We start from the raw sequence: 26,190 nt of genomic DNA on the forward strand, positions 1-26,190 counted from the left end.
TATTGCATCAACTAAACTTCCTTTGATTATAAGCAACAAAACCAACTCTGGCTAGCTTAAGCAGAAAACGATATGGAGACTAGTTCAGCAGATTCAAGTTCCAATCATTTCCCTTCTTTGTATGATTCTCAAGATTCTCAGTCTTAGAGATTGTCTGATTGAACATATTTCCAGCTCTTCTTAATAGGGCAATGAGGGACCAACTAGAATTATGTTCACTGGGGAAAGATACTCCTTTAAAAGCAAAATTAGGGTGCCATTACCAAAACCATAAATGAATGTTAAGGGGCAAAACTAAATAATGTCCACACAACCCAACTTAAGTAAAATTGGAAACAATGGAGAGGAATTCTGTGCTTTCTTTTCTGAGACATCAGAGGTCAAATGGGTGAAATACCTAAAAACCATGGAATTGTCCTCTTTAATAAATGCATGTAGCAGAAGTAATTATTTGTTTTCCAGAGGAAGCTAATACTGGATAGCCTACGTGTCCTCACTGTTGGAAGATGAGAGAGATTAGTGGTTTGAAATAAATGTTTTAATCAATGTGTGTGCATGATCTGAGGAATCACTGTGCATTTAAGGGTAGAGATAAACTGCTTTCATTTTTTTTCTGTCTGTGATCAACCAATTGCTACATGACTACAATGTCCTGTGCCAACACCCTATAGTATTTTTTTTTTTTTTAAGTAAGTTAACCACCATAATACAAGAACAGCCATAATTTTATTGGGGAGGAAGTCAGTAGTGTAACAGCAACTTCTGTGTCTTTAAGAGGGCAACAAGTCTTCCACTTCCAGATTTAAGAAAGGCACAATAATCTCCCGCAGTTCCCACGTTCTGCGGCGCCCAAGCATTGTAGGGAGCGCCTTTTCAAAGATAAACGTGGCGTCAAAAAATAATGTGTAACACGAAAGTGCAGTGAAGGTGAGGGCATAAAATATGACGAAAATCCTCAGGGCACGTTTCCTATAAGGAAAGAAAACACGTGTTAAGAACATTCTGAAGAAAACCACACCGCCATGACTCCTGGCTCCTCCACCCAGGGAGCTCTAGAACTTCATGTAAGTAACTGAACTTCTCTTGACCTCAGGTGACATCTGCAAAATAGTTGAGCACTGAAGTTCATTTTAGGACTGACACTGGAATTCTAACATTCTGTAGTTGTGAAATAATGAAACCCTCGATGTTGTGGGGCTCTTTCCTTTGAAATGGCCTTCTCACAGATGGTTGCCATCTTTACCTCATTTATGAGGTTTATATGATGCCTATTTGGGAGAAAATAAAGGCATAAGGGGAACTAGGTTTTCCTCAGGACACAAAATACAATGTGACAAATGGAACTCAGCCCTCTCTGTTACCATTTTTGTCCTGGCATCAGAATCACCCTTACAAAGTAATAGAAGCTTTTCCAAGTCTGAGGACTCCTCCTCCTGGGCTGTAATTGTCATGTAGTTTATTTCTTTGTTTTTAATTTCTTGCATTATTATTTTCTAACTAGAGGCCTGGTGCACGAATTCATGCACTAGTAGGGTCCCTTGGCTTGGCTGGCGATTGAGGCCTATTGGGGGGCTGGCTGGCAGGGGAAAGGGACCACAGAAGATTGGCTGGCTGGCCAGGGGAAGGGGCTTTGGAAGGTTGGCCTGCCAGCCCTCCCCCATCCCTCCACTGCCCTGATCAGGGCCCAGGAGGAGGGATCATAGGAAGTTGGCCAGTTGGCCAAGGGGAGGGGCCGTGGGAAGCTGGCTGTGGGAGTGCCCTGACCACCACAGGGCAGCTCCTGCATTGAGTGTCTGCCCCCTGGTGGTCAGTGCACATCATAGTGACTGGTTGACTGGTCGTTCCAGTCGTTTGGTCATAATGGTCGCTAAGGCTTTTATAGATAGGTTATAAATGCAATACACGATTAAGGTAGAAGATCTGAAAAATCAAAAAGAAAAGACATGTCACAGATAAGCCAGTTACCTGAAGGTAATCTCCATCTGTAATACATTTCAGAAGAGAAACTCTAGCATGCAGTTCAAGCTAACTATGGGTCTATTTTGTGACCTCACTCAAGTAGATTCTGTAAATCTGAGTCAAGTTTCTTGGCATTATCACCACTGGCTATCTCTTGGTAGTTCTACAAATAATTGCTTCTACTTCACATATTAAACAGAACAATTCCATGGCTTTTAGTTTATTCATAAGCTTGTTCAACCATCATCACTATTTAATCTCAGGGTGTTATCATCACGCCATAAAGAAAACCTGTACCCACGGATAGTTGCTTTCTTTCTTTTTTTCCTTCTTTTTTTTTTAATATATTTTATTGATTTTACACAGAGAGGAAGGGAGAGAGATAAGAGAGCCAGAAACGTCGATGAAAGAGAAACATCTACCAGCTGCCTCTTGCACACCCTCTACCGGGGATGTGCCCGCAACCAAGGTACATGCCCTTGCCCGGAATCGAACCTGGGACCTTTCAGTCCGCAGACCGACGCTCTACCACTGAGCCAAACTGGCTTTGGCAATAATTGCTTTCTATTTCCCATTAACCCCAGGCCTGCCAACCATTAATCTATGTTCTATTTATATGGATTTTCCTATTTTGAACATTTCATATGAATGGAATCATGTAGTGTGTGTCCTTTTGTGTCTGGCTTCTTTCACTTAGCATAACATTTTCAAGGGTCATCTATGTCATAGCATATATCATAGTTTATTCTTTTTTGTGGCTGAAAACGCACACACACACACACACACACACACATTTTATTTGCCTATTCATCAATTGCTGGATATTTGTATTGTTTCTACTTGTTAACTATTATGAAAATGCTGCTGTGAACATTATGTACAGGTGTTTTGTGGGCATATATATTCAGTTCTTTTGGCTGCATATCTAGGTATGGGTCATATGGTAGCTCCATTAACATTTTTAGGAACTGCCAAGTTGTTTGCAAAGTGACTGCACCATTTTACAATCCCACTAGTAATTCCTGAGGGTTTTAAATTCTGCACATGCTTGTTATTGTCTATCTTTTTAACTATACTTAACTTACTGGTATAAAGAGGCATCTCATAATTTTGATTTGCATTTCCTTAATGACCAATGATGTTGAACATCTTTTTGTGTGCTTGTTGGCCATTTGTATATTTTCTTTGAAGAAATGTCTATTTAACTCCTTTGCTCATTTAGGAAATTGGGTTGTTAGTCTTTGTTTTTGGATTGTAAGAGTTCTTAATGTATTCTGAATACTGGGATCCTTAATTTACAGGATTCTGAAAAAATTTGTTTCTGGCCATTTTTCCAGCTCTCTTATTGACTATATAGACACAGAGAGGAAGACAGCATGAAATTTTGGAGGTCCACCATTTTCATTGGCATTATTCCTCACTTAACTAATTTTTGTTGAACATGGTGAATGTCTATTTTTTAAAATACATTTTTATTGATTTCAGAGAGTAAGGGAGAGAGAGAGAGAGAGAGAGAGAGAGAGAGAGAGAGAGAGAGAGAGAGAGAGAGAGAGAGAGAGAGAGAGAGAGAGAGAGAGAGAGAGAGAGAGAGAGAGAAACATCAATGATGAGAGAGAATAACTGATCAGCTTTCTCCTGCACGCCCCACACTGGAGATTAAGCCCACAACCCCGTCATATGCCCTGACCAGGAATTGAACCATGACCTCCTGGTTCTTAGGTAGATGCTTAACCACTGAACCACACTGGCCGGGCTCTACTTCTGATTCTTTATCCCCAACCACAAAACCAGGAGAATCTTCAGCTCCCTCTTTTGTGTGCACTATACTTTGCACATAATCCTGACATAGGGCCCACAGCATATTATTGCAATTAAATTATTTTAAATCTGTCTCCTAATACTCCATGGGCTACTGAAGGCAGAAATCTTGATCATTTGGGGACTTGAAATATAAAAAAATGTTCATCATATATATATTTAAAAGTATATATGCTTATGCTCAGGGTATATGTGATGGTGTGGTATCTCTAGGAAGAAGTGCAGAGTCAGAATTTGCTACTCTGTATGTCTTCCATACTGTACAAGGGAGAGGCATCCTGTGCAGCAAGCAGAGGTTTTCAAATCTGCTTATTAGTTATGCTGCTCTGGTGGAGGAGGCTGCATCACACTCTGCAGACACCACCCTTTAAGATTTTATACATATAGTTACCTAAAGCAATAAGGAAGAAATGTGTGTGTGTGTGTGTGTGTGTGTGTGTGTGTGTGTGTGTCTAATGCAATTAATCTATATCTAAAAATCAAAATCAAAATACTATGACTTTTAAAGAACAGAAATAATTTGTAAAAGGAGATGAAACAAATATTTAAGTAACACTTGAGGCTTAATCTTACTATTGTTCACACACAAGGGCCTGTCCAGCCCCCACGGCTCCTTTCTCTGACTCACCACAAGGTACAGCGAGGAGGGGAGTTTTGCACCGAAGGGGTCGGGAGAGCATGAAGAAGCAGCTGCTCTATTTCTTCCCCACCCGTTTCCTCAGGATTCTGAGAGTCCATGTGCTCTTCTTTCAATGGATACATCCCCAGTCTTTTATTCATCACAGTCATGTCCTTGCAGAAGTTCTGGAAAGAAGAACAATCAATTATCATTTTTTAAAAATGATTCCAACTCGGCTGGTGTGGCTCAGTCAGTGGTTGAGCATCAATCTATGAACCAGGAAGTCACTGTTCAATTCTGGTCAGGGCACATGCCCAGGTTGCAGCTCAATCTCCAGTGCAGGCCAATTAATGATTCTCTCTCATCACTGATGTTTCTATCTCTCTTTCCCTCTCCTTTCCTCTCTGGAATCAATAAACATATATTTAAAAAATGATTCTAGGTATCTGCCAGTCTTATTGTGGATGATGCAGAGATTTTCCCCCAGCACACCTCAGGGGCCCACATTGCAAGTCACATGTGAGTCATCTGAGGTGGTCACTGGCAGATATTCTCACCTATTAGAAAAAGACACTATCTCAGAGTAAGTTAGCACCATTGTATAACATGAAACAAAAGCCACATGTTGGTCTTTGCTGGGCTATTCACATAGAAAGATAATTATTCTTGTACTGAATTTATCTATCCAATTTGTTCACCTACCCGTATTTTCCGGCGTATAAGACGACTTTTGAAACGAAAAAAAGTCAACTGAAAATCAGGGGCAAAAGACCAAAATTGCACAAAAATTACCTGCATATCTTGATGGCAAAGTAAGTCTTTTCTTTGAAGTGGGGGGTAGTCTTATACAGTGAATATAGGCCTAAACCTATGTTTTAACTGTAAAATTAGGGGGTCATCTTATATGCCAGAAAATACGGTATGTTAGGACATTTTTTTATTTATTGATTCCTAACAGGCACTGTTCTAGGATGCATTGGCTAACAAAATAGACAAGGGATGTGCATTGTATTGCATGTAGGCTTTTAAAAGCAAACTAGACAAAAAATTACATGCTAAACACATATACACATTAGATATTATACATTAAGATACTCGCCAAAGACAAAATAAACAAGGTGCTGAGACCAAGTAGCTGAGGTTTGGTGGTGGGCATCTACTCTAGAAAGTGGGATCACCAGGCACCTCTGAGCTTGTGACAGGTTGTTCATTTATTCACTGTTTCATTTTTCTTGGTAAGGAAGATAAGGGAATGTCTGAAAGAGATGACATATGAGCTGAGCCTTGAAGAGAGGGTAATATGTACAGTGCATAGAGGGTAAGCTCCAGCTGGAGGAGATGTGGAAGCAGCCCAGAGGTGTGACATGTTCTGTTGGCCCAAAGCAGAAGGCCAGGAGGGGAAGAAGACAGCAATAAGGGTAGAAAGAGATCAGTATGTGGTACCCTCTTCAATTCTAGGGAAAAGATTGCCTCTCTATTTATATTTAGTTCATTTTATCTTACTATTCGAACTCATGTGACAGTGAAATCTTACCTCTATTTTTGCAACGAGTTTCTCCTTTAATTCATGAGCTTCATTACAAGCATCAACCTGAAAAGACACCCACAATTTGGAATAAAATAGAAATTATATTTTTCTGGTTTATACAATAATGTCTTACTCATTTTTGATGCCACTTAATTATAAAGTAGCTTTAACAAAAATTACTTTTACTCAAGTAAAATCCTTGCTCCCTGGAGCAAATTCATAGTGTAATTATGATAAATTGCAGGAGGAATAACCAAAAGATTCATACAATTATTTTCAATGCTTTAGAAGTGCAAATTTTTATTAACAACTGCTTAAAATAAATCATCTTTTTCTCTTCTTATTGCACTTCCCTGGTTCCTTAAAAACCATCCACCAGGCCACTAGTTAGAGAAACAGAGTGAAAAAAAAATAAAATTATGTATCTTTAAAAAATTTATAATATATAAATATTAAATCCTCATTATGTTAGTTTGACTATTTGGGCCTTATGGTTTAGCAAAAAAAAAACATCCATGAAAGCTGTGTTTCCTCTTTCCTTCCCATGTCTCCTAGAGGCTGCCAGGTAGAGGTAACAGATGGATTTGGTTGGTTTCTATCATAAGATCAAGACACAAGCTGAAAGCAAACCATCTAAGACATAAATGCCCACTGCACATACGTCAGGAGTAAAACATTTTAAAGGTTTTAAATAATCATCCCATAATAGATTTGCAGCATGACTTGAAGAGCAGAGCTATAGCAGGAAGAACAGTCCTCTGGGATTCAAGAAAGATGGATTCTAGATAGAGGTGCCATTTCTAGAAATTTATTGAGTTGGGGTGGTAAACACACAATACAATATGCAGATGATATATTATAGAATTGTACATCAATGTCACCCCAATAAATTCAATCTTAAATTTTATTTATTTAAAAATAGAAATTGATTATTAAAGGAGTCCTTGCCAAAACAAGCAAAGATATGGGTTTCTGAGGCATCGTTTGTAATGGCAAACATGGATTATAAAGCCCCAAATATACAATAAAATAAATGTAATATGTCTAAAAATCAAATCCTGCATTGTAGAAACAGCAGAAAGGTAAAATGACATCTAGTAGCTTAGAATGTTTTTAAAGAAAAAAAACATTCTAAGTGAGCCTTAGCCGTTTGGCTTGGTAGACCCTGAGGACTGAAGGGTCTCGGGTTTGATTCCAGTCAAGGGCACCTATCTCTGTTGCAAGCTCCATTCCCTTCCCTGGTTCGGGCATGTGCGGGAGGCAACCAATCAATGTCTCTCTCTCATATCGATGTTTCTCAGTGTGTCTCTTCCCCTCCCTTCCACTCTCTCTAAAAATCAACAGACAAATATTCTTGGGTAAGAATTAACCAAAAAAGAAAATAATAATAATAAATATATATAACAAAAAATGCAAAGTGAAAATAGCAAGTTGTAAAAAATATATATGCAATATAATCCCATTAAAATAACGATATGTATAGAAAGATTTGATAGAATATAAATATACAGGAATGCTCACTGTGCCCTAGCCATATGGCTCAGTTAGTTGGAATGTCATTCTGTACACCAAAAGATTACAGTTTCAATTCCTGGTTAGGGTATATACCTGGGATGCAGGTGTCAGGACACAAATTAGAACAGCCAAAAGATGTTTCTCTCTCTCTCTCTCTCTCTCTCTCTCCCCAACCCTCCCTCTCTCTCTCTCTCCAACCCTCTCTCTCTCAAATTGATGGAACATGTCCTCAGGTGAGATTAAAAAATAATGTTCACTATGTTTATTGTTGAGTGAGTAGGATTATTTTTTATTTTTAATATAAAAAAGTTCTATAATGTTTTACTTATTAAAGTAAGCATATATTACTTTTGTTAAGAGAAAAATATATACATTTAAATATATATTAAATATGTTTGTATATTTAGATATATAAATACATGTACATGTATATATTAAAATAAATATATATTAATATATATTCAGAATATATACATATACATATACATATGAATATACACATACATATGATATACACATACATATGAATATATACAGATATTCATTCATGGGAGAGCAAGAACAAGACTCTTTTCATCTGGAAATATGGGCATATCACTTCATATTTCTGAGTCATGCTTTTCTCTTCTGAAAATGAGGGCATAGATTATATGACCCTAAGTTCCCTTCTAGGTTTAAAATTCTATTTTTTATCAAATTTTAGATTCCATCACTAAAATTCTCTAAATCTGAGATTTCTTTGAAGAAATCAATTATAAAGCCATTTTTATTTATTTTTTTAAAATATATTTTATTGATTTTGTACAGAGAGGAAGGGAGAGAGATAGAGAGTTAGAAACATCGATGAGAGAGAGTCATCGATCAGCTGCCTCTTGCACACCCCCTACTGGGGATATGCCCGCAACCAAGGTACATGCCCTTGACCGGAATCGAACCCGGGACCCTTCAGTCCCCAAGCCGACGCTCTATCCATTGAGCCAAACCGGTCCCGGCAAAAGCCATTTTTATTATTACCTGGACAAATTTGTTATCCATTTCTCCTAGTTGCTTTTTAATTTCCACAATCTTCTCCTTTTAAAACAAAGGGTATAAAACAAAAGTTATAAAGAATGATGTAGAAACTGAAACAAAACAAGTTATGATTTTTCAGAAGAAAGCTAATTCATCATCAAAAGTTTGAGGTTTAATAGAAGCCATTTCCCCCCCTTATTATTCTAGGTGTTGATATCCAAAGTCAATATTAAATTAAATCAAGATATTATTGGCCATATCCTACATAAGAGACTACTGAGCTAGGCACTGTGCTGATTGGATATCAGTAAAGAGTATTTGCTCTCAAACAGCTATAGAGAATGTATAGTCTACACCCTTCTTTACCAAGTTTTTTCATTACCTATCCCTGAACTGTGGCATTTAATTATTTAGAAAATAGCTGTGATATAATCATCATATTTTACTTGGTGCCCTGGCTTGTTTACATAGAAAATATATTTATACAGTACTATCAAAGATAACTGAGATGGGAGTAAGTCTTAGGATGAAAGTATAGATATTCTCATGGAGATTTCAGAAAATGTGTGGACTTGGGGACTCAATAGGAGGCAATACCCCAAATCTACCTCAACGGTAGATTTTAACTATTCTTGGTTTAAAGGTCTTTTCCATTTGGGGTGTGTGTGTGTATGTGTGTGTGTGTGTGTGTATTTAAATGCTTTTACCAAATTTCCCTTCTCCTCTTTCATGGCTTGCTGAGTCATTACATTTCTTCATGAGAAATAAATGAGCCAATTCATATGATATTTAAAACTTCATTAACTTATTTCTCTTTTAGTTTTCCCAAACTTTGTTTGCTGTTCCCATATCTATTTCTAATAATGCTCACTTTCCCCTTCATTACCATTCCTACTGACTTTGCATCTGTAACAATTATTTTTAAAGTTTCTTACTCATTAAACCTCTGCATTTGTTTTTACACAGGCTTTCCCATCAACCATTAGACTTATTGAGGATAGAACCTGTGTCAATTTTTTAAAAGTCATGTTTATTAAGGTTATAATTTATATACAGTAAAACTCACCTTTTAAAAAAGTGTGTAATTCTATCAATTTTGACCAATGCACAGTGTTACATAGTCACCACCACAGCAAGGTCTGGAATATGTCCATCACACCCCAAATTTCCTGTGCCCTTTTTTCCATCTCCTACTCCCTTTAATCCACTTGACTCCAGCAATCACTAATCTATTTTTTGTTCCTTTTTTGCCCTTTTCAGTATTACGCAAATGGAATCTGGCTTTTTTCACTTAGCGTAATGCACTTGAGATCCATTCATGTGGTTGAATGAATAAGAAGGCCCTTCCTTTTTATTGCTTAGTAGTATTCCATTTTATAACATGTGTTACGATTTATCCACACACCACTTGGGGGATATTCGGGCTGTTTTTAATTTTTATGTTTGAGTCTATATTTTTTAAGTGTATACACAGCTGTGTAACTCCAGACAGAATCTTCATACATGTTTTTGATGTCTTTCTTTTTCAAAGTATCCCAAGCTCTTATTGGTTTTTTGTTTCTAAATCTCACTTTCATTTATTTTTGTGCTTGTCTACCTTCCTCCTTGTTCCTTTGATATATATCCCTCTCTAACTCTAACTCGCGCTAAAATCCACATTCCTGTAAGACAGCTGACTCTTGAAAGAATTTTTTAAGGCAAAAAAGTTCTTGGCCTTTGTCCTCTTCCCTCTTTTCATAGTTTGCAATTTCCAAAACCCAAGGACAGTGAAAAAAAATGCTTGACTTTTCAACTAGCACAAAATGAGGTTGCTACTTTAAAATGTTGGACTGAGTCACAGTTAAAAGTAATTTTTTCCTTGGTAATAAATCTGTGCTAATCTGTAGATGGCTTTTCATATGTGAGGGTTTAAATTACATTACCTTCTTACAATAAAAGAGCTATTTCTCCTTTACTTCTTCCAAAATCCACTTAATTTAAACTCTTTGGCTTAAGCTAAAGCTGGGGCTGGCAATTTCAATTAAAAAAATAGGGGGAAAGCTAGACAAAGTCTTTTTCTTTTTTTAGAGACTTTTCTTCAAAGGCCTGAAGGTTAGTAGAGCAGAAAAAGTTATCAGTCAGGGCTCTGAGGTCTTACTTATTTTCAAGAGTTGATCACTACCTTCCTTGCAATATTTTATGACTCATTATAAAAGGGAAAATTAAACCTTTCTCTAAGTAACATAAGGAGACAAAAACAACAGGAAAACTTAGAGATAGTGAAAACCAACACAGAACACTCTTCATGAAGGAAACAAAGGCAGATGCAACCATATCCCTTACACTCTAAGGATGCAGCTCTTCACAAATACGTATTTCCTGTCTTCTCTGTACTGTTAGGTGCTGGGATAAAAGATGAAGAAGAGTTTTCCCATAAGGTACTCATCGTTATCTTAAGATAGCATCAAGATATAACCCTATTTTATTTGTCTGACTGGTTTTCTAGATATAATTTTAAAAATCTAGCCTTTTTCATACATCAGAGAATAGAAGTGTAGCCAGGCGAAAGGTGCTCAGAACTGACCACCAGATATCATTCCTTCTTGTGACGGAAGGTGGGTTTTAATCCTTGTTATGACCTGTTAAATAATACAAGGGAGGGCAGAGTCCTTCCCAAGCCTCCAGTTTACCTTGATGTTTTCCCCCTTGTCAGGGTCAAGGCCCTGGTGTGACTCCAGCTTTTCAACTTGGCCCTCCAAGGACATCACCTCACTTAATAAGCTGCAAACAGACCAAGAGATGGGCTAAGTCTGTGGATTAAGAAAAACCTCCTAATCTTTTTGTAATCTTTGTAGAAAGATCAATTTTAATCTTTTAAAAAAAATTAAATTCTATTCCTATAACAGAAGACTGTTGGATAAGTGCTTGTGTTGGAATTGGGAGACATAAATGCAATTCAAAATAAAAAATAAAAACACTCTAAATAATTTAGATAATAGTAAAGAAATGGAAGACATGCCCAGCTGGTGTGGCTCAGTCAGTGGCTGAGTGGCAACCTAAAAACCAAGAGGTCATGGTTGATTCCCGGGTTGTGGGCTCAATCCCCCATGTGGGGGCATGTAGAAGGCAGCAGATTATTAATTCTCTCTCACCACTGATGTTTCTATCTCTCCCTCTCCCTTCCTCTCTGAAATCAATAAAAATATTTTTTAAAAAAGAAAGGTTGCCGAAACCGGTTTGGCTCAGTGGATAGAACCTTAGCTTGTGGACTGAAGGGTCCTGGGTTCAATTCTGGTCAAGGGCATGTATCTTGGTTGCGGGCACATCCCCAGTAGGGGACGTGCAAGAGGCAGCTGATTGATGACTCTCTCATTGATGTTTCTAACTCTCTATTCCTCTCCCTTCCTCTCTGTAAAAAATCAATAAAATATATTTAAAAATATATTAAAAAAAAAGAAGAAAAGTTAAGACCTAACAAGACACAGGAGAAGAAAATTAAAATTATTAAAATGGAAGCTTAGTTAAATTTCTAGAAAAGAACCATGAAAAATCTTTGGAACCTAGAATTAGGCAAAGAGATCTTAGACTTAACTCCAATAACACTACCATAAGAGGGAACATTGATAAACTGGACTTCATTACAAGTTTAAAACTTTTGAGTAGCCAGTCCCTGTTAAATGGATTGCATGTCTCATATCTGGCAAAGGTCTTATATTTATGGTATGTGAAAACCTCTGAAAACGCAACATTAAAAAACAAACTCTCAGCCCAGGCCAGGTGGTTCAGTGTTTGAGCGTCGACCTATGAACCAGGAGGTCCTGGTTCAATTCCCCATCAGGACACATGCCTGGGTTATGGACTCAATTCCCAATATGGGGTGTGCAGGAAGCAGCTGATCAATGACTCTCTCTCATGATAATGTTTCTATCTCTCCTCTTTGAAATAATATATATATATATTCTCCAATTAGAAAATGAACAAAAGACATGCACAGAAATTTCACCAAGAAAGTATATAGATGGCAAAAAAACAACAACACATGAAAGGTTTTTTTTAAAACATTAGGCATAAAAGATTTCCAAATTTAAAACTACAGTGAGATATCACTACACATGTAACTTATCAGATAGCTAAGATAGAAAACAGTGATAACACCAAATAGGAGTGGAGAATTTGGATCACTCACACATTGGTGATGGGAATGTAAAATGGTAGGAACACTCTGGGAAATAGTTTGGCAGTTTCTGTCAAAATGAAACTAAAAACAGACTTACCCTATGACCCATTGATTTCACTCCAGGACAATTGAGAAATTAAGATTTATTTTCATGCAGGAAGTTGTGCATGAATGTTTCAAGTAGCTTTTTTCCTAATAGCCCCAAACTAGAAATTGTGCAAGTGACTTTTGGGGGGTGAATGATTAAACAAAATATATATATCCATACCACAGACTACTTATTCAGAAATGGAAAGGAAGGAACTATTGATATATGCAACAACGTGGGTGAACCTCAAAGGAATTGTGCCAAGTGCAAAAAAACTAATCTCAAAGGGATACATATTGCATGATTTGATTTATGTAATGTTCATGAAATAACATAATTATAGAAAACAGATTTGTTGTTGGCAGGAGTTAGGGATGTGTGAGGGAGAATGAATGGTTGTAGTTATAAAGAAGAAGAATAAAGGAGTTAAAAAAATCTTACCACAATGAAATACCAAAGAAATATGACTTCCTGGTGAATTCAACTAAACACATAAGGAATAAACTATGACAGTTTCACACAAACAGGTAGGAAAACATCCAATTTTTTCCTATGAGGCAGGTATTCTTCTTCTACTAACACTACACATTACAAGAAAAGCATGGACCAATCTCTCTCATTAACATATTTATAAAAATGTCACTTTAGTGAAGTGAATTCAATAATATATAAAATGGATAACATATTATGACCAAGTGAACTTTATTCTGGGAATTCAAGGCTGGTTCAGCATTCAAAAATTAGTCATTATAATTTACCATGTCAAGAGTCTACTAGTACAAACAAATACAAAGTGATCATTCATAGAATTGAAAAAATCAGATTATTCTGCTGTTAAAAAATATCAGTCTATTAGGAATATAAGAAAATTTCCTGGGCCTCTAGTTGGTTAATAAAATTATATAGGTTTCAGATGTACAATTCTATAACACATCATCTGTATATTTTATTGTGCATTCCCCACCCCAAGTCAAGTCTCCTTCCATCACCATTTTTCCTTTTTGCCCTCTTCTACCTCCCCCACCCCAATTTCCTCAGATAATCACCATACTATTGTCTGTGTCTATGAGGTTTGGGGGATATTTTTGCAATTTTTTAATCCTTACCCAAGGAGGATTAAATATATATATTTAATTCTTACCCAATATATATTGAGAGAGAGAGAGAGAGAGAGAGAGAGAGAGAGAGAGAGAGAGAGAGAGAGAGAGAGAGAGAGAGAGAGAGAGGAAGGGAGAGATAGAGAGAAAGAAAGAGAGTGATGTGAGAGAGAAACATTTATCAGTTGCCTTCTGAACATGCCTTCACTAGGGTTCAGATCCAGCCAACTGAACTTTATGGCCAGGGAGGTTTTTGTTTTGTTTTTTCATTTTCCTTTCCTTTTTTTTCTTTTCATAATCCCTTCACCTTTTTCACACAGTCCACCTTCCCTCTGACAGCTGTCAGTCTGCTCTCTGTATCTCTGAGTCTGTTTTTATTTTGTTCCTCAGTTTGTTTTGTTCATTAGATTCCACATATAAGTGAAAAATGGTACTTGTCTTCCTTTGACTGGTTTATTTCACTTATCATAATACTCTCCAGGTTCATCTATGCTGTTGCAAAAGGTAAGGTTTCTCTTTTACAGCTAAGGAGTATTCCATTGTGTAAATATGCCACAGCTTTTTTATCCACTCATCTATTGATGGGCACTTGGGCTGCTTCCAAATCCTGGCTATTGTAAATAATGCTGCAATTAACATAGGGGTGCAATATTCTTTTGAATTAGTGTTTTGAGTTTCTTTAGATATATTCCCAGAAGTGGAATCGCTGGGTCATAAGGCAGTTCAATAATTTTCTAAGGTAACTCCATCCTACTTTCCCCAGTATCTGCACCGGTCTGCATTCCCACCAATTGTACCTGAAGGTTCCCTTTTCTCCAAATCCTCTGACCAACCTCAGCACTTTACAATTACCTCTTCACTGTGCTTTCTGATAGTGATACTTTTTGTATAATACTGTTAATTTTCTTCATCCAGCCCATGTGATCATCTCCGAGTTCTTTCACTTGTAGACCCATCTGTGTATTCCAGTGGTTTAGCTGGAAAAACATGTTTTCCTGACTCCTGCAAAAATATGATTATGATCAGTTTTAAGGCAGAAACAATGGTAAATAGCTCCCATGGTCCAAACCCTCTTCTTTTTCTTCTTTTAAAGGGTAAATTGGTTTGCTTTTTCATTTTCTGTCACCAAAATAGTGCCCAGAGGCAGGTAGGCCTCAAGAAAGAAGTTTGGGAATGTATTTGATATCAATTATAACAGATCTTTTCAAGAACAAGAAAATAAAGCCTATTTTATATTTAGTAAAACCAATAGATATATTTTTAATTTCCCTGTATAGAGTGAATGTTAAGTATTGATTTCCGGATAGTGGTGGTAGCTCACGGGGAGGGAGAGGAATACAATAGGGAAAGGGTATACAGGGGCCTAACAATATATTTTAATGATAATTAGAATATTTTTCATATCTAGAAAATTATCTGAGAGTGATTCGGCTCTACCTATATCCTTAGATATATCTTTATTCTGCATTCTTGCTGAATGTATAGATAGTTACTTGTGCACATGAGTGCTTCATGGTTTAATTCATGTATGGATTTTAAGTCTCCAAAGCTTTCCCTAAGTTCTCTGCTAAATTTATATTTCCCCTCCACAAAACATGATTACATGTTTCCTTTTGCTTACGTCAAAGCTTACAGTTTAGGGATATTCTCTGAAAACTGCCAAGATGTGGACAGTTGAGGGTCCTCACGCTGAACATCATGTGTTTCTTGCTCATCCTGTTTACTCTGCAGGTCCTCATCACGCTCAGCCTCCGGCTCCAACATATCCTGATAGTGATCATGAAAGAAGCAAAGCAGAACAGAAGGGCTATCACCAACAGGTGGTGGTCCCTCTAGCCTACCCATGCCCCCTCGCTGGGAGCAAGCACATAGCTCTCTCTGAGGCCGGAGCCTTCTGATGCATCTGGAAGATAAGCAGACATGCTCTCCTGCTCTGTTGACAGAGGAAGGCTGGGGCAGGGACAGGGAGAACCTTGGTGTTCACAGACACAGCTCTTTTCAGTGCTGCTGAGTAATAGAATTCCATTTTTCCACGGACTCTAGCACCCCACTCCAATAAGATGACTGGTCTCTTCAAAAAAAAGTCAGCCCCAAGGAAAAGAAAAAGGGGGTGGGACAATTCTATATTAAGAGAGTTTAAAAAGATATAACAACCAAATGCATTGCATAGATCTTACTTGGATACTATTTAAAAAAAAATAAATACAGCCACACACATACACACACACACACACACGCACACACAAACACATTTGGATGTTAATTAGAGAATGAGAATATTTAGAGAATTGAGGCTATTAGATTACTGCATAGGATTATTGCTGATTTTTCTAATGTGATAATGACATTTTGCTTATATAGAAGAAAGTGTTTTTAGAGATGCTATCTGAAATAAACACAGATGAAATGTCATGCTTTGACCTACTTTTAAATGGCTCAGAATATTCCATCTATTTACATATATAAAGATAAAGCAAATGTGATAAATGGCAACAATTTTAAAATATAAGCATGAGAATATGAGCAATCGATACATATTTTTTTAAGTTTTTAAAAATTATTGATTGGTTGGTTAATTAGAGAGAGAGATAGGGAGGAAAAGAGGGAGAAAGAGAAAACCATCGATTTGTTGTCCCACTTATTTATGTACCCACTGGTTGCCCCTTGTATGCGCCCTGACCAGGTATCGAACCCACAATCTTGTTATATGGGGACCACACTCTAAACAACTGAGCTGCCTTGCCAGGGCTAAGTTGATTTTCTTTTGTTTGTTTTTGTTTATAATAAAGAGTTTAGAGGGGGAAAACCTACTCTATCAGCTTGACCTACAAAATTTATTTCTTTGTTTCTTTATTCTTTGCCTTGTTTTAGAAAAACATCTAAGGCATTTTCTGGTCTTTCAAGTCTGTGCACGCACACAACTGACAATGCTTTCTCTCTGAACACTTCTTATCTTTAGTGACTACATTGTAAAATGTTTCTCCTTCCCTTTGAAAATGATTGGTCTGAAATTCTTGTGCTTCAGAAAAACTATTTTTAGACTCAAAGGAGAAAAGGTTGGAGTGGAGATCAATCTCTTATTGAAATCTTTGTATAAACTACTGGCCAAGTCAGTAAAATAACCAACATTCACATAACTCTTTACAAATGTCTTTTGTGCGTGCTATTTCTTTTAGTTCTCATGACAGACTTTAGGTGGATAAAGGAAGGTATTGAAATCCCCTCGCCCATTCACAGTTAGTGATTTGCCCAAGGTGATACGGTGTAGTGGGCTAAGCAGTCACCTTAAAAAGTTACATCTATGTCTTGATATTAAGACCCTGTCATGTGACTTATTTGGTAAAAGAGTTTTTGCAAATATAAGTTAAGTATCTTGGGATGAGATCCTTTTCAATTACCTGGGTGGGCTCTAAATTCAATGATGAGTGTCCTAGTGAGAGACGGAAGAGAAAACACAAACATAAAGGAGATGATCACGTAAAAACAGGCATCCACAAGCCAAGGAGTGCCTGGAGCCACCCAACACTGGGAAAGCCAGGGAAGAGTTCTCCTCTAGAGCCTTCTGAGGGGGCATTGCTCTGTGACCTCTTGGTTTCAGAATTCTAGCCTCTGGAACTCTGAGAGAATACTTTTTTAATACTTTGCTTATTGTGGTCATTTGTTACAGCAAACATGGGAAAACAATATATATGACTAGTAAGTGTATGGACCAGAACTTGAATTCGTTTTTCTGATTCCACGACCATGGCTCTTTTCATCATATCCAGGCCTTGAGTTCAGATTAAGAAATATCTCGTCCCTATCAGTCACTTTCACAACCCACTGGCACCACATCAGTGATACGATGATCATTATCACGTTTATACAATAGATGAAGAAACCATGTCTAGATTTCCCAAGTATTATATGACTCAACTATATTTAACTACCTTTGCTGGAAAAAAGGCATCTGCAATTTCAATTTCTTCCTATCATAGCTTTTTTGTTTTTTTTTTTTTAAATCCCTACCTAAGGATAAATTTTTATGGATTTAGAGAGAGAAAGAGCAAGGGAGAGAAACATCAATTGGGTTGCCTCCTGGAATTGAAACCCACAACCTAGGTACTTTCCCTGACTGGGAATCAAACCTGCCACCTTTGGTATGTGGGAGGGTGCTCCAACCAAATGAGCCACCCGGCTAGGCCCACTAATTCATTTGATTAGATAGTCAAAAGCAGCAGACACACTGAGATGCAGAGAAAGATCAAGAATTGGAGGATCTTAATTCTAAGCCTTGTTTTACTGCGGTGGATGCTGAACCATCAGTCAGAACCTTACTTCAGTCCTCATCAGTTCTTGATTCCTAGCGGCGTCCTGGCTTCCAGTCTGCATCCTGCATTATCTCCACATCTTAGTGTCCTGCCTGCCTGCTTGCCCATCATACCTTTCCTTTCACCCTTCCTCTCTCAGAACACAATTTCTTTCTGCCCCCCCCCCTTATCTTTGCATGAGCAGCCCCATCTTTCTGAAATATTTTCCCTATCCAGTTTATCCTTCAAAACTCAGCTGTCATATCCCCGGCCATCTCCCTGTATGGCCCCTGCCATGACTTTGTAGCACATCCAAGACTCCTAGCATGGATCTTCACAATGGCTGTTCTTTCCTTGTTTGAGCCCTTCCTAGAATGAGTGATCACTGAGGGGAAGGGAGGTTGTACCTATGTCTCTCCACTCTTCACAGCACCCAGCACATAATGGACGCTCAATGAGCAGTTTTAGAATAAACAGACTCCAGAAGTAGGCAAATACATTTTGCTTGTGAGAGATGCAGACAAAAGCAGGAAATAGGAAAATCTGTTCACTCACCTGGCATCCAAAATCAACACTGTGTAGAACAGCGAGAGGGATTAGGAATGTGAAACCAGAGCAAAATAGTATTCATTTCTAAATATTGGGGTGGAGGGGAGAGGGAGGGTGTACTTTGATGGGTAGATAGGGCAGCTTTGGCAGTTTGCCTAAAGTCAATTTTATTAATGAAACCAATTGTGTGTGTGGTGTGGAGTTTTGTGTTTTATTTAACTTCTATTATCTTCTGTTCATTTTCTGAACCTGTTATTTAAATCTTATGATCTTCCCTTATAAAAAAAAAAAATTTGTCAGTGTATGCCAAGTATAGAGCTTCCGGTTTGCTTTCAGAGAATAAGAGAAAAATGTTTCTTTCCTATTATCAGCAGACAGGCTAATTTATGAGTACAAAGTGTTAATTATCTAACGGCATGTGATTTACGTATGCAATTGTAGATTTTTCCATGTAAGTTAATAGGAAGGATACAATCATAACAATTCAAAAATGTTTTGTTAAACCTTGTGCCCTGACTTGAAGTTTATAAGGAATAGTCTGAGAGTGTGGACTATTCGATAAATTCATACGCAGGAAATAATACTATTTTCTAATTAGACTTATTCTGTCCTGGGTCAACAAGAGATGGTGTCACGGTTCACTGACCAACAGCACTCAGCAGGGCACGTCAAGGCAGGAGAGATGTGGTGGCAAAAGGGGTCTAATGGCAGCAGCCTTTTCCTGGAATGCAGGCACAAGACACCCGCAAAGAATCAGAAGAAACTATTGGTAAAGTAACCGCTTCAATTTATGTTTCCCAAGATCATAGACCACGCCTCCCCACACACACCTCAATTTCCCTATTTTCTTTTTCCACCCACAGCCTTTCTAAAAAGTCCACCCTAAGATTTTCCCTCTAATTCAGTTCCTGTTATTCTTCCCCCCTCCCCACCCCCAAAAAAAGGGGTCTGTCTATCTCTCCTGCCACTTTTTGTCTGTCTCATTACTGTCTGCTCTCCACACCTCTAACTCCATGCCTTCATGCCTTCTTTTACTTTGGGTTGTTTGTTGTTGTTTGTTTGTTTGTTTGTTTGTTTAACTACAGCAGAATCCTTGAAGGTAAAGTCCAGTTTGGGAAATTCTTTGGGGATCTTTCCTTCCATGGATTTACAGAGGTAGCCATCCACAGATCCAAAATGATTCCAAAGAGAACTACACAGACGAGCTTCCTTCGGGGGCTGCATCAACCATGGAGTCAGCCATCCCCACTCCATCCTTCCCTCACGCTCCTCCCGGTTGAAACTACCTTCCTCCATAGCCAATATGCCTGGGGAACCTATGAAAAAATTGTTCAGCAATAATAAAGGGGGTCTCAGCCTTTGCTTTGACCTAAATGGTAGTGAAAGCATAACCACTTTCCAGGACACGCTCAGGCTTTGTCTTAATTCCCCCCAATTCCTTGTCTGCTGGGTGTCTGAATTTCAAAGACTGAGCAGGGTTTAGACTGAATTAAGAGTAACTAGATATTTCTGACGCCTTCTGTTGGAAGACAATCTGTGAGCAAGGGGCAATTTCACATGTTGGTAATTTGCACGAGGGTGAAAAATGTCACAAATCCCAGGGACAAAAGTAACATGTGCCGCACAGTTTCTGCAGACGGCTAGCAAGTCTCTGGCACGCTAACAGCAGCCCTTAGAGGAGACAAAGCCGCCCTCCTGGTTGCAAGCTCTGGAGGTCTTGCACGTGCGTACCAGGAGGAAACCCTCAGAGATTTCCTTTCTGCTTGGAGATAAGAAGTCCCTCTCTTCCCCACCGTAACATTGAAGTCTGTCCCTTACCCATTTTGTAGTGGCTGCCTCTTGAAGGGAGTCAGCTGGAGGATTTTCAGAGAAAGTGTTGTCCTCATCATCTGATCCGTCCAGGATGTGATCCATTTCGGTAAATTTCCTTAGCAAACTGCAAGGCACACAATCAACACAGGTGCTGTGATTATGCCTGCGGTCCACGGTTTAGGCTTGCCTTAAATATTTTTAGAGGGAGAACACTGGGCTCTTTCCAGGCCCCAAGGAGCACCTGCTGTCCTGGGACTGATTTCATTCTGCCTGAATGATGTCTAGCTCAGTGGATTGCACACGACTGGAGGAGGGAGGCTGGGTAACTGTTTGTTGACTGGCTCAATACATGATTTAACAGTGAGGGTCCAAATTCCAAAGCCATCGTAGCTGTGCAGCTCTGTCTGTGCTCACATGCAAACATGTGTGTAAAATAAACAAATAAAAGCCCTGATAGGTTTGGCTCAGTGGATAGAGCATTGGCCTGCGGAATGAAGGGCCCCAGGTTTGATTCCGGTCAAGGGCATGTACCTCGGTTGTGGGCACATCCCCAGTGGGAGGTGTGCAGGAGGCAGCTGGTTAATGTTTCTCTCTCTCATCGATGTTTCTAACTCTCTATTCCTCTCCCGTCCTCTCTGTGGAAAATCAATAAAATATAATTTAAAAAATAAAATAAATAATAAATAAATGTCCACTTTAAAATTGAGAGTCTAAAAGTATCTTATGGTTCAAAAGACCCTACAGAAAGGAGTAGGTCTACGATATCATCTTGATCTCTAGCCCCCAGATGTCCTCCTCACAACATCTATTAGTTTCTTCTTTATTCTTCCACAGAGAATCTGTGCATAAATAAGCAGCTATGTTTATATGAAAATACACATGCCTTTTAAAATGCAAACCAGGTGATATGATACACACTATTTCTTGTTAACAACCTATCTTGGAGTCCATTTTAAACTAGTACACTCAAAGCTGCCTCATTTTAAAAATGGATTGAACCCCAACTCAGGGGTATGTGCCCTGACCAGAATTGAGCCTGCAACCTTTTGGTGTACAGAACAATGCTCCAATCCACTAAACCACCCAACCAGGACAAATGTTTGTTTTTATTAGTATACAATTTTTGTCATGTATTAAGAAATGCATTCATGTACTTACATGAATACTTGTGGTTCCTCTACTTTGGAAAGCATTTTAAATCATTTGTATCTTGCCCAGCCAGTATGGCTCAATGGCTGAGCATCAACCTATGAACCAGGTGGTCATGGTTTGATTCCTAGTCAGGGCACATGCCTAGGTTGCAGGTTCAATCCCCAGTGTGGGGCCTATAGGAGGCAGCCAATCAATGATTCTCTCTCATCATGGATATTTCTATCTCTCTCCCACTTCCTTCCTCTTTGAAGTCAGTAACAGTATATTTTTAAAAATAGTTTATATCTTTAACAAGTGAAGAAAATGAAAACACAAAACAAAGTATTTTTGTAAATTGAGACTAGAGTCCTGATGACTTGTTTTCAACTGATACTGGGCCCCTTTAATGTCTCACAGATCTTATCACAATAAATACTCATAAGGTCAAAATTAGAATTGCAAAGAAGAATGTCAACCCCAACCCTGAACTGGGAAATAGCATCATTTGCATTCTGTTGATCCAATAAAGTCCCCAGACAGGATCCCAGAAACTGCTCTCGAGAGCTCAGTCCTGACCTACTTCTTCATTGAACCTTCACCTGCATCAACATTTTATTTTATATTTTTAAATATATTTTACTGATTTTTTACAGAGAGGAAGGGATCAGGACAGAGAGTTAGAAACATCGATGAGAGAAAAACATCAATCAGCTGCCTCCTGCATCCCCCACCCCCACCCCCCGACTGGGGAGGTACCTGCAACCAAGGTACATGCCCTTGACCGGAATCGAACCTGGGACCCTTCAGTCCACAAGCCAACGCTCTATCCACTGAGCCAAACCAGTTAGGGCTGCATCAATATTTTAGAGAAAGCCAATGTTTTTCTCAGTCAACTGTTGTTCCTTCCCAATTCTCTTCATCTGCAGAGATGTCATGCAGCTGCATGAGAGCCATTTCTTCAACATTGCAGGACAATGATGACAAGAGGGGTTTCATGGCAGAATTAGCAGCTATATTCTCTCTGCTGATAGCAGGGAGTTTGGCCTTAACCCTTCTCTTTCCAAAACTGGCCGTCAATTGGAAGGGACTCCAGAGTAAACTTTTAAGCTTTTTCTGCTCTGCTATATCTGGGAAGATATAGCTGTCCCTAAGGACTTCTCTGATTAACTCAAGGGTTGTCTGCGCCTGTAAATGTATATTTTGAATCCTTGAATGGAAATATTAGTGAACAATAAAAAATAGCCAGGCCTAGCAGGTGGGAACCTTTATTTCTATGACCTCTTTTTTTTTTTAAATATATTTTATTGATTTTGTACAGAGAGGAAGGGAGAGAGAGAGAGAGAGCTAGAAACATCGATGAGAGTCATCGATCAGCTGCCTCTTGCACACCCCCCACTGGGGATATGCCTGCAACCAAGGTACATGCCCTTGACCGGAATCGAACCCGGGGCCCTTCAGTCCCCAAGCCGACACTCTATCCATTGAGCCAAACCGGTTTCTGCTCTATGACCTCTTTCTGATTATATAGAGAGTATTCCAAAAAATATATACATACACTTGGAATAATTATAAAGGTGGTGTTTATAAAAATAAACACTTCATTTTAAAAATTGAGCTATCAGCTATTAAAGTGTTACTTTTGGGGCGGGGATGCCCTGTATATGCACATTATAAAAAATAGAAAATGGCAAAAGAAAACAAAAATCACTGGTACTTCAGGGATACGATAGATACCCCAGAGGTGTACAAACAAAAGCACTGTTAATATTTTGGTAAATATATTTTCATTTTTAAGTGTGATGGGTTTTTTTTTTAATTCTTTTACTATTATTGACCATTATATTTTTTTCTATTTTTTTTACTATTATAAATAATACAGTAATTAATATCTTTATTTAGTAATTTTGAGTGCATCTCTATAATTTACTTAAGATACTTCCCTGGAAATGGAAATACTGGGAATACAATACATACATCTTTAAAAACTTAGAAAAATATTCCCAAATTACTTTTCTAAAGATTCGTCCAGTGTACACCATCTGCAGCTGGTGGTCTGAGAACAGGAACCTTCACTCCAGCCTGCCAGGAAAGGGTAGCTGGAGAGCAGACGGAATCTTAGGGTACGTAAGGAGCGAGAACAACAAAGGTGAAAGGAAATGGGAGAGAAGGTAGAGAGGTGTGAGACGAGTTCTAAGACACTCACAAGATGAGCTATAAGAAAGAAGCTGAAACGTAGCTCCCAGGGATTGACAGAAATCAGGAGGATTGTACCCAGCACTAAACAGGAAGCAAAGGTCTCCTCTGTGTATTCCAATGAGTGACAACAGTAACATGGCCTAGAGTGGGCGGGTAGCCTGGGACCTAGGACCCTGAGAGACAGAGGAGACTGTGGAGTGATGGGGAGGGAAGTGACATCATGCAGGAATTTCCCTGGGAAGGTGATGTACAGCTGGGATTAGGAGCAGGAGGAGGAAGGAAAGCGGCGAGGGAACCTAAGGGATGTTGGAACTATGTGGGTGACCAAGGGCTGGTCTTTTACTCTGTGGCAAAATGGAGCTTTGTCCTTGATCCATGTGGGGATCCCCAGTGGCTGCAATTCAAAAGGGTCCCCTGTGAAGGATGAAGCAGCTGGAAAAGGCTCCCTTCTCCTCAACTTGGAGTTTGACAAAGAAGCATAAACTTTTGGTCTCATTCAGGAAGGCCACTGAGACCCACCCAGTTTCATCCCAGCTCCTATCGGGACAGCTGCATCTGTTTCCTGAAGGTGTTGAGCATTACGAAGGCAATTCCAAGCTCTGAAAGATGAATGGCCACCGAGATCTTTCCTGTTCAAAATTTAGAAGAATGTACAAATAACAACATTTCCCGGTTTCGGTAACTCTCTGACATCCTAGTAGCATTTATTGGGCAATTTAAAAGAAGATATGGTTCTCTCAATCCAGCTACCTACACAAATTCTGCCTCCATACGTTTTCTCACGTTTCAAGTACCACTCAGAATCCTAATGATGACTTGTGTTTGTGCAGCTCCTGAGATTACAAGGTGCTTTCCACATGTGTTCTTGTTGAGTTCCCACCACAACACGGTGAGGAAGGTGTGTGTGCAGTCACTGAGTCTCTGGTGGGTGGCGTGACTTGCTGAGAGTCATATAACTGGTGAACGAGCCAAGTCAGGACTCAGAAATTCCATGTCCTTACAGCTATTTGCAAGAGATTTCTCCCCTGCCCTCCGTGACGACTGAGACCAGGCTCTGCAGTGAAACTTCCTGTGATGGTGGAAATGTTCTCTGTATTGTTCAATACAGCAGGCACTAGCCCCGTGTGTCTACTGAGCATTTGAGATGTAGTTAATGCCACTGGGGAACTGAATTTTTCATTTAAATCGAAATAGCCACCCTATTGGACAGGTCAGAATTTTCTAGACCAGGAATCAGCAAACGGTAGCCCACAGGCCAAATCCATCCGGCCACCTGTTCCTGTAAATAACGTTTTACTGGAACACAGCCACGCCCATTCCTTTACGTATCGTCAATGGCTGTGTTTGAGACAGGGCTGAAGCATTGCCAAAGACCTACACGGGGCGTGCAAAGCTTAAAATATTTAATATCTCGCCCTTTGCAGAAACAGTTGGCCAACTCCTATTCTAAACCATCTTCTTCTGCTGGGTGTTTGTTACAATGAGTCATCTGAAAGTGGTGAATAAGAGTGTGAATTTTGGAGAGTCAGGCCTAGCCCCCATCACAACACTTAGCACCTAAGCAAATCTTAATGCTCCAAGTCTTACTTCCATCATCTGTTAAATGTGGCGAACATTGTACTACTGTTATTAGAGTTGTGAAAAGTAAACCAAACAATTCTTGCTGTACTTAACACAGTGTCAGATGGATGCAAACACTAGGCAATGTTAAAAATGAAATAAAACCAGTAGAAATGGGAGAGCTATCACTAAGATTTATTTAGCTTAAGTCAGTGGTCAGCAAACTCATTAGTCAACAGGGCCAAATATCAACAGTACAATTGAAATTTCTTTTGAGAGCCAAATTTTTAAACTTAAACTTCTAATGCCACTTCTTCAAAATAGATTCACCCAGGCTGTGGTATTTTGTGGAAGAGCCACACTCAAGGTGCCAAAGAGTCGCATGTGGCTCGAGAGCCGCAGTTTGCCGACCACTGGCTTAAGTAATATAATAATAATTAATAATAATAATAATAATAATAATAATACATGTACAGCTCTTTCGGTTTATAAAGCATTTCACTCAGTTGTTTCATTTAGCCCTCACATCTACACTGTGGTCAAGCAACCCAGACAGATCTTATTGCTTCCGTTTGGTTTAGATGAGGAAACCAAGACTCAGAGAGGATCCACGATTTGCCTAAAATTTTATTGCTCAAAAACGATAGGGTCAGGATTTAAACCTCCCAATTCTGGCTGCAGGTTTTACAATCATCCTATCATACGTAACATTTAATGCCCAATGTGCTTTAATGGATTGGTTCACGGCCTTCTTACCTCAAACACGAACCGTCTTTTTGAAGTTAACTTCAGACTGGTCTGCAGACCAGCAGCACCTGGGAACTGGCTAAACATGCAGAATCACAGGCTCCACCCTCAACCC

The 26,190-nt window shown here is 38.9% G+C and overlaps 1 protein-coding gene across 2 annotated transcripts; it reads right to left on the reverse strand.

The window, feature by feature from the left end:
• Positions 1-708: 708 nt before the first annotated feature.
• SMCO2 (single-pass membrane protein with coiled-coil domains 2) lies at positions 709-26,190 on the reverse strand. 2 transcript variants are annotated; one of them, XM_084879712.1, is made up of 9 exons: positions 26,085-26,190; positions 20,448-20,565; positions 15,425-15,558; positions 14,644-14,793; positions 11,120-11,210; positions 8,454-8,510; positions 5,931-5,987; positions 4,406-4,581; positions 709-969 (listed from the first exon to the last, which is right to left on the reverse strand). In XM_084879712.1, the coding sequence occupies exons 2-9, from the start codon at positions 20,541-20,543 to the stop codon at positions 771-773; spliced, it is 960 nt and encodes a 319-aa protein (XP_084735838.1). In that variant the 5' UTR covers positions 20,544-20,565; positions 26,085-26,190; the 3' UTR covers positions 709-770. The 2 variants fall into 2 exon arrangements, with proteins under 2 accessions (XP_084735838.1, XP_084735839.1); XM_084879713.1 differs by lacking the exon at positions 26,085-26,190 and having other exon boundaries at positions 20,448-20,724.

This window comes from Pipistrellus hanaki (assembly GCF_964339955.1).
Source record: "Pipistrellus hanaki genome assembly, chromosome: 3".
Classification (NCBI taxonomy): Eukaryota; Metazoa; Chordata; class Mammalia; order Chiroptera; family Vespertilionidae; genus Pipistrellus; species Pipistrellus hanaki.